At 34.3% G+C, this 9,820-nt stretch overlaps 1 protein-coding gene across 1 annotated transcript in view; it reads left to right on the plus strand.

Annotated features, from left to right (window-relative positions):
- The window catches only part of LOC127706791 (uncharacterized), a 124,160-nt gene extending 121,007 nt beyond the window's left edge, over positions 1-3,153 (plus strand). Inside the window, exon 5 of the mRNA XM_052211482.1 lies at positions 2,782-3,153. Coding sequence (XP_052067442.1) covers positions 2,782-3,079 — 298 coding nt within the window. The 3' untranslated portion in view covers positions 3,080-3,153. The remainder of the gene's footprint in view (positions 1-2,781) is intronic.
- The last annotated feature ends 6,667 nt before the right edge of the window (positions 3,154-9,820 follow it).

Genomic DNA, 9,820 nt, shown 5'->3' on the forward strand with positions numbered 1-9,820 from the left:
TACTTGAAAATTAAAAAAAAAAGACTGAAACAAACGCGTTTTCAATTTGATTATCTTTATATTTTTATTTTATCTAGAAAGGTCACTGACAATTTTATATAATGTTAAATGAATTAATTCTTATTCACATAACAAATTTTGCCCTGACATTTTCCTTCTATCAACTTATATCAGTTAGTTTTTCGGAAAAGAGAGGTTATCGAATTAAGTATTAAGATATTACAACGTTTGGACATTATCAAGCATGTTAAATCTACGTTTCGGTGAAGGGTCGGAAGTTGTTTTTTTTTTCTTTTTACCACGGCTTCCTCCACCAACAAAACAGAACACCACGATTAAATTGAGATATTGTTGAAAGTGGCGTTAAACTTTCATATGGAGAAGTTAATATTAGTATCTTTGGGTCAGGAGGTTATTTTGAAAATGGAATATTCATTTTCACCTCTTTCAAAACAAAGTCTGCTAAATTATATATGGGGCATTTTTTTTTTCGATTTGCTTCATTTTGTTTTGCCTTAGATTCACTATAAACTCTGCTCTCTGAATTTGACGGTATATAGACGTGATAGGTGAATTGGTCCATCCGTCCGTTCGTTCGTCTGTCCATTCATTGCATTCATACCCAGAAAGTAGTAGACAATACGAATCAAATATAACTCATAGAAAGTGGTTTTCTTGAACATTAAAACGATGCGCAGTAAGACAACCTTCTTCTGTAGCCCCCTGCTTCTTAAAGTTTTATATAGAAATAGCACTGTATCCGCTTGTGTCCACTTTTTATTTACTTTTTTTATATAAAGGTATAACGATGTGTTCAGATTAGTACTGATTTGTTTAAGCCACACATGTATACGCGTCCCTGTATCTCTGGACACAAAATGCATGCTAATAGATATAGGAAGATGTGGTATGAGTGCTAATGAGACAACTTTCCATACAAGTAACAATTTATAAAAGTAAACCATTATAGGTCAAGGTACGGCCTTCAACACGGAGCATTGGTTATATTTTGCAACGGAAATCGGACATATCTATTGTGGAGAGACAAACTGAGTTTATTAACTATTAAACATATTCTAATCATATCGCCTACTATGTATATTTGGACTTTAGGCCGTAAAAACCGTCATTCCCATTCTTGACTCTTACATATATTTTTGTTATGTTTTTTTTTTGCACTCTTAAATCAAACAAATACAAATTAATGTATGAAATTCAATGTATGAAGATCTATGTAAGGCCAATACACGTCTTAAAATTTGGAGTCGACGTTAATTGTATATTCGACGATTGTCTTTAGTCTCGATTCAATGAAATTCAACAACTGTTAACTTTGCAACTTACATATGTGGCACATGTTCGATACCGTTAGCTTGCGCATATTTTGAAAGCTATATTCTCCAAAGAGAGTGAAACAAATGCATGCTAATAAAATCTAAAGTTATCGTATCTAGAACATTATCTTAGAAATACGGAAAGAATCACGGTAACAAAAAACTGTACACACAGATAAACATCTTCAAACCACAAAATTAATTTTGTCATCTACCTCATAAAAACAAAGCCTATTTGCATGAACTTTTGTTACCATTTCTGCTGCCTTTTCACATGAGAAGGTATTTTAATTTTGATGATTTCTAAAGTATCATATGTCTCTGATGTTCGTTGCATATACAGTTCAGTCAAGGGATTTTTATAATTTTCAATTTCTTTTCCATGATTGAATTAGCAAATGAAATGCGGAAGCATAGCCATCTTCTTCCTACAAATAAAACACGACATGTTGCGGTGGTCAAATCCCTTTATTATATAATAATCTCCTTTATGTTGCTTTTAAACAAAAAAGGAAGCACATTTTAGGTTTAAAATCTGGAACAAAAGTCAAAGAATGACAGACAATTCGAAGACAAAACTCAAAACGACAAACCTGAAATAATCAACACAAAACAACACACAGTACAAAACACAAAACAACACGGAGATTTAATATTGAGTGAACTCGTGTGCTCCGATACCGATGGGGCCTCGTTGGCCGATTGGTCGAAGTAGTTCATCTATAGAATCACACGCACTGACGTTGTGAGTTTGAACCCAGCACATGGCAGGTGAGTTCAACTCTAATCTTGATTGCCTATGTTTGCCAGGTTTCCTGCCGAAAGCCCGTGGTTCTTTCTGGGCACTTTGGTTTCCTCCACAAATAAAAACTGTCCGATCCGATATAATCAAAATTACCGAGGGTTGCGTTATACACCAACAATCAATCAATCTGGTAAGGTCGGTCGTTTCTTTTCTACAAAGTATGCATTTTCATTTTTGATGCATATGTTTATATAGTTTGATGCTAGCTTTTCCGATTGATGTATCAAAATGGTTAATTGTTTTAAATGTGCTGCAAAAAAAACCCAAGCAAATATGAAAAAAATAAGAAACTGCATCCCTCATGACAGATTTTTATTCTTCAATTACGTGGTTTACAATTTTCCCGTACGGATAATGTGTTTTCACAATTCAGTGAACTATCTTATGTTATAGGCGTAAAATATGATTTATTTTTCCTTAAATTTCAAATGGAATGTGTGGTGGACATGTCAGTTCCTTATTTCAATGATGGCATTTTTCAGTATTTTTTCTTAATATGAAGCGACAAAAAAATATAAACAAATTTAACGGTATAACCCCTTATGTACCATTCATCATTTGCCCCTTTATATCATTCTTCATAAATTGTGCATACGACTATCGTCTAATAAAATCTTCAAGTTTTTCATTTTATTTTTACAGAAAGAGAAATACACAAGGTACGCCACTAAACCAACCAATGGTTATTCTCGGAAGAGAAGCTGTCTATGAAGAAGCCAACACGCCGCCCGGTCAACACGCAGGAAGCACAAGTCAGAGATTTCACCCAACTGCATCTGACGATACATACGACCACATTGATCATTGTCGACCTAATCAGACCCACAATCCGACAGAAAGCAACTACGACACCATGCGTAGTACTGGGACCCAAAGCGAAAAGAGAAATGAGTTAAACTATGATCATGTGACTGGAACAAAGAAGGCATCTAATATTTGATAGTGCTACAGATAACAGTCAGGTTGACACCACGAAGTTAAAGACATATTATTAGAATAAATGATATATTTTTGTTTTATTCTTACAAGTTTCTACTCATTTAATTCAACGGGAAAATGGGTAAACGTCAATCAGAAAGCCACACAATAATACCACAGAATCAAAATGTATATATTACTTGATGGATGTTGGCTTGATGTCCACTTACCACGTCATGCATATTCTGGAAGGGAACAATTAATAAAAATCCAGTTTGTAGGGTTCTTCATAGTGGTTTGGACGATATAAGAGGCGAAAAAGAGGTTATGTTGTTTTGAAGCAAACATATTTTCTTGAAACAGATCCACCGTAGAATTATCGCAAGTTAAAACGTGTGGACAGCCTGGTACTCTCTAAAATCAAAGCATCATAGATGAACGACCGAAGGTTAGTACTATATACAACCTTCAAAGACAAACACAGTTTTTTAACCTCTACACATTCAAGAGACCTGTATACTAGTATTGCAACGTGATTTCATATAAGATGAAAGAACTTCAATATAATTGACAAGAAGGTAGATTACCAGGGGCGTAACAATCGCACTCAAAACATTAATGACCACAAAGCCCCTTAGCTCCTTGAATTCGAAAATCACCTGCGAGAAATTTATTAAAAAAATCTATCAAATAACACCATCCGGATATTCATAAGTCTGACCGAAATAAAATTTTATTTTTGATTACTAGTAGTGTCTAACGTAAGTGTTTCAGAACTTCAAACTTTTGAATAATTTGAACAATATGCCAAATAGTCTCATTAAAGATATAGATAAATTATATGCCTAAATTTTTCTGATAAAGGCGTCAATTTGAACATCATTAATACCTCATAGCGACATGGGGTTCATAATTGTTTAGAAAAACGTAGCAATAGTGTACACGCTGATATGTCTTGCCTGCTCTATTGATCTTGATTTAATCTTTAGTTGAAAAAAATCTTTTAGATTAAGGTTTTAATATCCACAGATATCACAAAAACTTAACATTACAAAGATCCATAAAAGTAAGTAAAGATCATATAACCCCTGCCAGACGGATATATCCACCTTTCAATAATTCCATACACCACATGTAGTTAACCTATATTGATTACAGTATTTGAGAAAAGGACATACTCTCGAAAAACTTAGCATCGACCAATGAACCGTGATATCAGGGTCAGATGAACCCTGCCAGACGGACATAAAATAAATACACATCAAGTATTTGTTATCAATGTTTCAAGCATGCAGGTCTTCTACCTTCTGAAATCTAAAGTATATCGAAATTGTTTTATGCCGTCGTATCCGCCGCCGGATGAGTAGCATATGTAATCATATGTAATCATGCATTATTTGGATTTTAATTTGTCGCAAATGTGACAAAAATAACAGGATCCACCAATACAAGTAAAATTAACCACACCAACCCTCCGCCGAAAGACATATATGTCAAACAAAGACAAACAACCGTTACAACGAACAACACATTGTTCTGACTTTGTCTTCCGTCTTTGTTTTTGTCCTTAGACAGGGTGTTGTCTTTCCATTTTTTCTTTTGTTGTTGTTGTTTTTTTTTTGTTTGTTGGTTTTGTTTTCCTATTTAGATTTATTTTGGTGATAACGGCAGAACTTTTCATTGGCTTTTTTATATAAATTTATTCACCACTTGACCAGGCTAAGGACCATTTATAACTTGATAAACGGTGAAGTCATTTGTCTGAATTGTTGAATTATTATTAAAAATGATGACCTCGATATGCGTTCTTGCTTGTGTTTAGCTGTAAGCCTGCAGATTGTTTACGCTCACTCCAAATCTTCTTAAATTTCAATCTTCCAGTCATCTTGGGAAAGAATTACAAACGATCCACAACTTAGATCAAGCTATAGCAAATTTTTCATCGGAAACGAAAAAAAAATTAAACAATTAAAAGAGTCATTAAATTAACGTTCTAATTTGAATTATTATCATTAAACGACAAGAGTGCAAACGCTGAAATTTCTCGCCTGCTTTACTTATGATTGAATTTATGTTGTAATTCTGTAATATGAAGGTTTTACAACAAGAACTACATAAACTAAACATTATCAATGATCAAGAAAAATGAGTTCAAGGTAAGATGAACCATACCCGACAGACATGTACACCTAACATCATTCCAAACACCAAATACAGTGGTCCTATTACTTATAGTATCTGAAAAACTAAAACTTAACGTTGCCAAATGAACTATAAAAATGAGGTCACGGTCATATGAACCCTGCCAGACAGACATGTTCACCTTATATTCATTCCATACACCAAATATCATTGACCTATTGCTTATAGTATCTGATAAACTGACAACACCATGAAAAATTAAAATGAACCAATGAACCATGAAAATGAGGTCAAGGTCATATGAAACCTGCCAGACAGACATGACTTTGTACACCTTACAATCATTCCATACACCAAATAAAGATGCCATATTGCTTTAAGTATCTGAGAGAAAAAACCAAACCTAAAAAACTAAGCATTGTCCACAAAACCATGAAAATGAGGTCAAAGTAAGATGAAAACCAGTTAGTCAGACATATACACCAAATCAGTGTCGGATCCAGGGGGAGGGGGATTCCGGGGGTTGGAATCCCCTTTTTTTTACGATCAATGCTTTTGAATAGGGACATATGGTTGGAACCCCCCCCCCCCCTTTTTTTATCTTGGGTTGGGAACCCCCTTTTAAAAATGGCTGGATCCGCCCCTGCAAATATAGTTGACCTATTGCTTGAAGTATCTGATATACGGACTTGACCACGTAAACTTATCAATAACCTTGAACAGTGATCCATAAAATGCGGTCAGGTCATGTGAAATCATTCTGACAAAATGAAGCCTTATACCAAATAGTGTTATCCTATTACTTTTACATGTATCAAGTGAGTATTTCAAATGACAAAAAAACTAGAACTTTTTTTTCAAGCAGTCACTGAAACATGAAAATGAGATAAAAGACAATGGACAAAAACTTCGCAACATACAGTTTCTGCATACAAGGTATGAAGCATCCAGGACCTCTACCTTCTGAAATAAAAACCTTTATACAAATAGATTACGCCGTCGCCGTCACGCCGGATTGTAATCCTTATGCGACAGGAACAGTCGAGGTGATCCCTGAATTAAATTTTAGTCGCCACGCCGCCCACTCCCTCCCACACCCACATGCTCTTTAGACTCTTATGCTTTTAAAGCCAGTTTTGAAATTTTAAATATGAACTATTAGGCTTTAAATTGCAGTAGCAAACTCCTTAAAAAAATCTTGCTTTCCAAAAAGTATTTTACGGACAGAAAAATGTCATACCTTTAACTTTGTCTCTTCATGTCGAAACTATCAGTCGGCTATAAGATTAAAAAAAAGTATAGTTACGTGTTCCCTGTCTCTTGGAATGAGAACAATAGGGAGTACTGTATAATTTATGTAGAAAAAACTGGGGTTTTGAAGGGTTGTCTTAGATATTTTTGTTCTAAAATTGATTATCAACTTACCTGTTATATATGTTTATCACAAATTCAAGCAAGATATACATGTATGTCCATCCATGTTTATTCTTTTTAATATTATAAATCATAAATAAAATATAAATCTGAAGTAATCAATCATTTGAACGACTCACTTGACTGAGCAGTTTGAAGAAAACACTTTTATCTTGTTAATTAAACGATGTCAAAATATAATGGGATTGCAGAAGAAATCTAATTAATCAGCTAGATTGGTTAATTGTGTTCTTAATGTTAATTTTAATTTCAAAAACCTTATAAATGCTGAGTACTTGCCCGAGCCAGTTCATACACAATAAATGTTCAGGAAAACACACATAAATAAATTTACGTGTATCTCCCAAGCGGTACTTTGCTTTTGCGCCAATTGGCATTTCATTTGCTCCAAAATACTGTACCAACCAGCAAATACCTATGAGTAAACTTCAGCGAGGACTTACAATGGAAACATCATGTTGACGTCACTGCCAAAAAAAAAACATCCAAATCGATCGGATTCCTTAGACGAAACTTAAGAGAATGCATTAAAAACGTAAGAAATGCAGCTTATATATCTCTGTCAGACTGATAAGACGAACTTTGGAACGCTCATACCACCGAGGACGTAAATCGACTAGAGCAAGACCAGTACAAAGGAGGGCCGCTACGTTTGTAACAAACAACTATACAGACAAAATTCCTGGATGTATCACTAGGATGGGAACCACAACCTTCCAGACGAAGTAACCATCGACTCGTCATGCTTTACAAGATCCAGCATGGGCTAGTGGACAATGATACCAGTTACATCTTACGCCCAAACGATCGACGTACTAGAGGCAAACAACGTCTATACCAACCACCGGCAAACCAGAGAGTTTATAAGTACTCATACTTCCCTCGGGCTATACAAGAGTGGAACCACCTTCCAACAGCTACTACGGAAGCTCTGACAATAGAGGGGTTCTTGTGTGCACTATCCAACTATAGTGCACCCAAGAAATCAACACCATAGACAGCAGCCAAATGTACATAGTTTTAATTGTATATATCTCGGAACGTTTTATCTCTAAGTAGTTAGAGGATAATTGCTGTCTCATTCTCCGTCTAGTGGACTAATTACATTCCAATAGGAATCCAGTCCTTAGAAAGGAAGAAGAAGAAATAATCTGTCTTTTCACATACGATACTTCATATGCGACAAAATAATACATTTCATTTGCACCAAAAATACAGGTAAATAGTATAAATAATAGATCTGTAGTGAAGAGACTTGTAATAATAATGTTCAATCCTGGTATCTATGATGAGTTTATTTAAAACACAGTTTTGATAGCATGATATAACATATTCATCTTATATAACATTCATCATGTGAACACTATACAATTTTATACATTTCAGTGATTCAGTTTTGTATGAGAAATAAGTGTGAACTAATTTATTTACCCAGTGAGGGGGATACTCCGCAACTTTTCTTATATACGAGCCTTACTTGTATTCAGGTTACAACTTATATTTAAACGTTTCCGTTATATTTTACCTGTAAATTGGCCCAAAAGCAGTATTTATTTTTGGCGTAAATGAAATACAACCCTATGGCGCAAATGAAATATTGGATTTTTCCAAAATTGGCACAAATGCAATGCGCCCCTCCCAAGATAAGTGTGATTTTATAAGATGAGGCATTTCGGCGTGATATTTTAAATTAATTTACTGTATTATTTATTATATGTATGTTTCAATGTAAAGGGAAAGTAGTTGTAATACCTTTTTTCAAGAATATTATAAGGTTGGCTTTTAGTACCCAAGGCAGGTGAAGGAAGTAAACTTTGGAGCATGTGATTGGATTTAAGAGGGGGGTGGAACCTTTATCGGGACTCCGGGATCGGGTGTTTTTAAGCTCGGAATTTCGGGATTGATCCTTTCGGGATCCGGGAATTCTTTTTTCGAATTTCGGGATGTCAGGATTTAAATTTTTTTAAATTCGGGACCTCGGGATTCCATGTTTTCAAGTCCGGGCTTTCGGGATCAGGACCCCTCCTACCCCCTCATATATAATTTATATTTTTATTTATGTATGAATAACTGCAGTGTGTATATTTACAATATAAATCTTGAAACACATTGAAATATTTTCTTGAGAATTATTAGACTTCCAAATTTTAATAAATTTGATGTAAATAACGGTGGTCATGGATACCATAAACAAGCCCCGTTCGACGTTGGTCATGCTACCATTTGACTTCAATTTCTAAAACAGAATGATAAAGTATTAATACCACACATAACTGTTTTATTCAGGTTTTCATTATAAAAAATGTTAGTATTGCCGCCTATGGAAGAATAAATACTACCGTTTCCCTAAAAATGAAAAGAATGCACTCCGCTATAGACAGTATTGGTCAACCAATTGGTATTAAAGTTTTCAATTTAAAAAAAAATCATTAGAAGCCATTAGAAAACGATTCGGAGATTCCCCAAGAGAATATTGTATACTTATTTGCAACAAGTTACAATGTGAACCACATATATTCATATAATTACATTAACCCCATATTGATACCAGAGTCAAAACACTTATCATCTACTTTAAGTCTTAAACAAATCTTTCTGACAAGTTTTATATAGTAAGATACTTTTTTTTTCTGTTTGCCATAGAACTTCAGAAGAAAACGGTCTAAAAGATTAAATGACGAAGTCATTATTGTCAGCTATATAATGATGAAATAAATGTCGCACTAAGTTACTGAACCAGCTGTTTTCTTTCATATACTGGATAAATTATGACGTGTTTGATAAACACGTGACGCGGAAGTTTAACGACCTACACTTAAAGTACATAATTCTATATTTTCCTGTAATGTACAAGTAGAAAACCAATTAAAACACTTGGCAGTTTAAATTTCATGTAAACAGGTTTTAAACGTTTTCTATGTATAATAAACGTTACCATTCATTACTATATTTAAGTCTATAATTTTAGTTTTAAAATTTCCGTTTTTGCATGAAATATCGATCATCCACAATTCGCAAGTTAAACGAGAATACACCATAAATAGGCAAATTTGGGAGTAATGATTACTTGTGTAAAATTGACTCGGTGCTGACCGAATTTGTTCTGAGAGTCTCCCTTTCTTTTCTGCTAACCGCTAACATTCACAATATTGCGCTGCTTAAATTCTTTCTTTATGTCAACATATAA

This window comes from Mytilus californianus, unplaced genomic scaffold, assembly GCF_021869535.1.
Source record: "Mytilus californianus isolate M0D057914Y unplaced genomic scaffold, xbMytCali1.0.p SCAF_6, whole genome shotgun sequence".
Taxonomy (NCBI): Eukaryota; Metazoa; Mollusca; class Bivalvia; order Mytilida; family Mytilidae; genus Mytilus; species Mytilus californianus.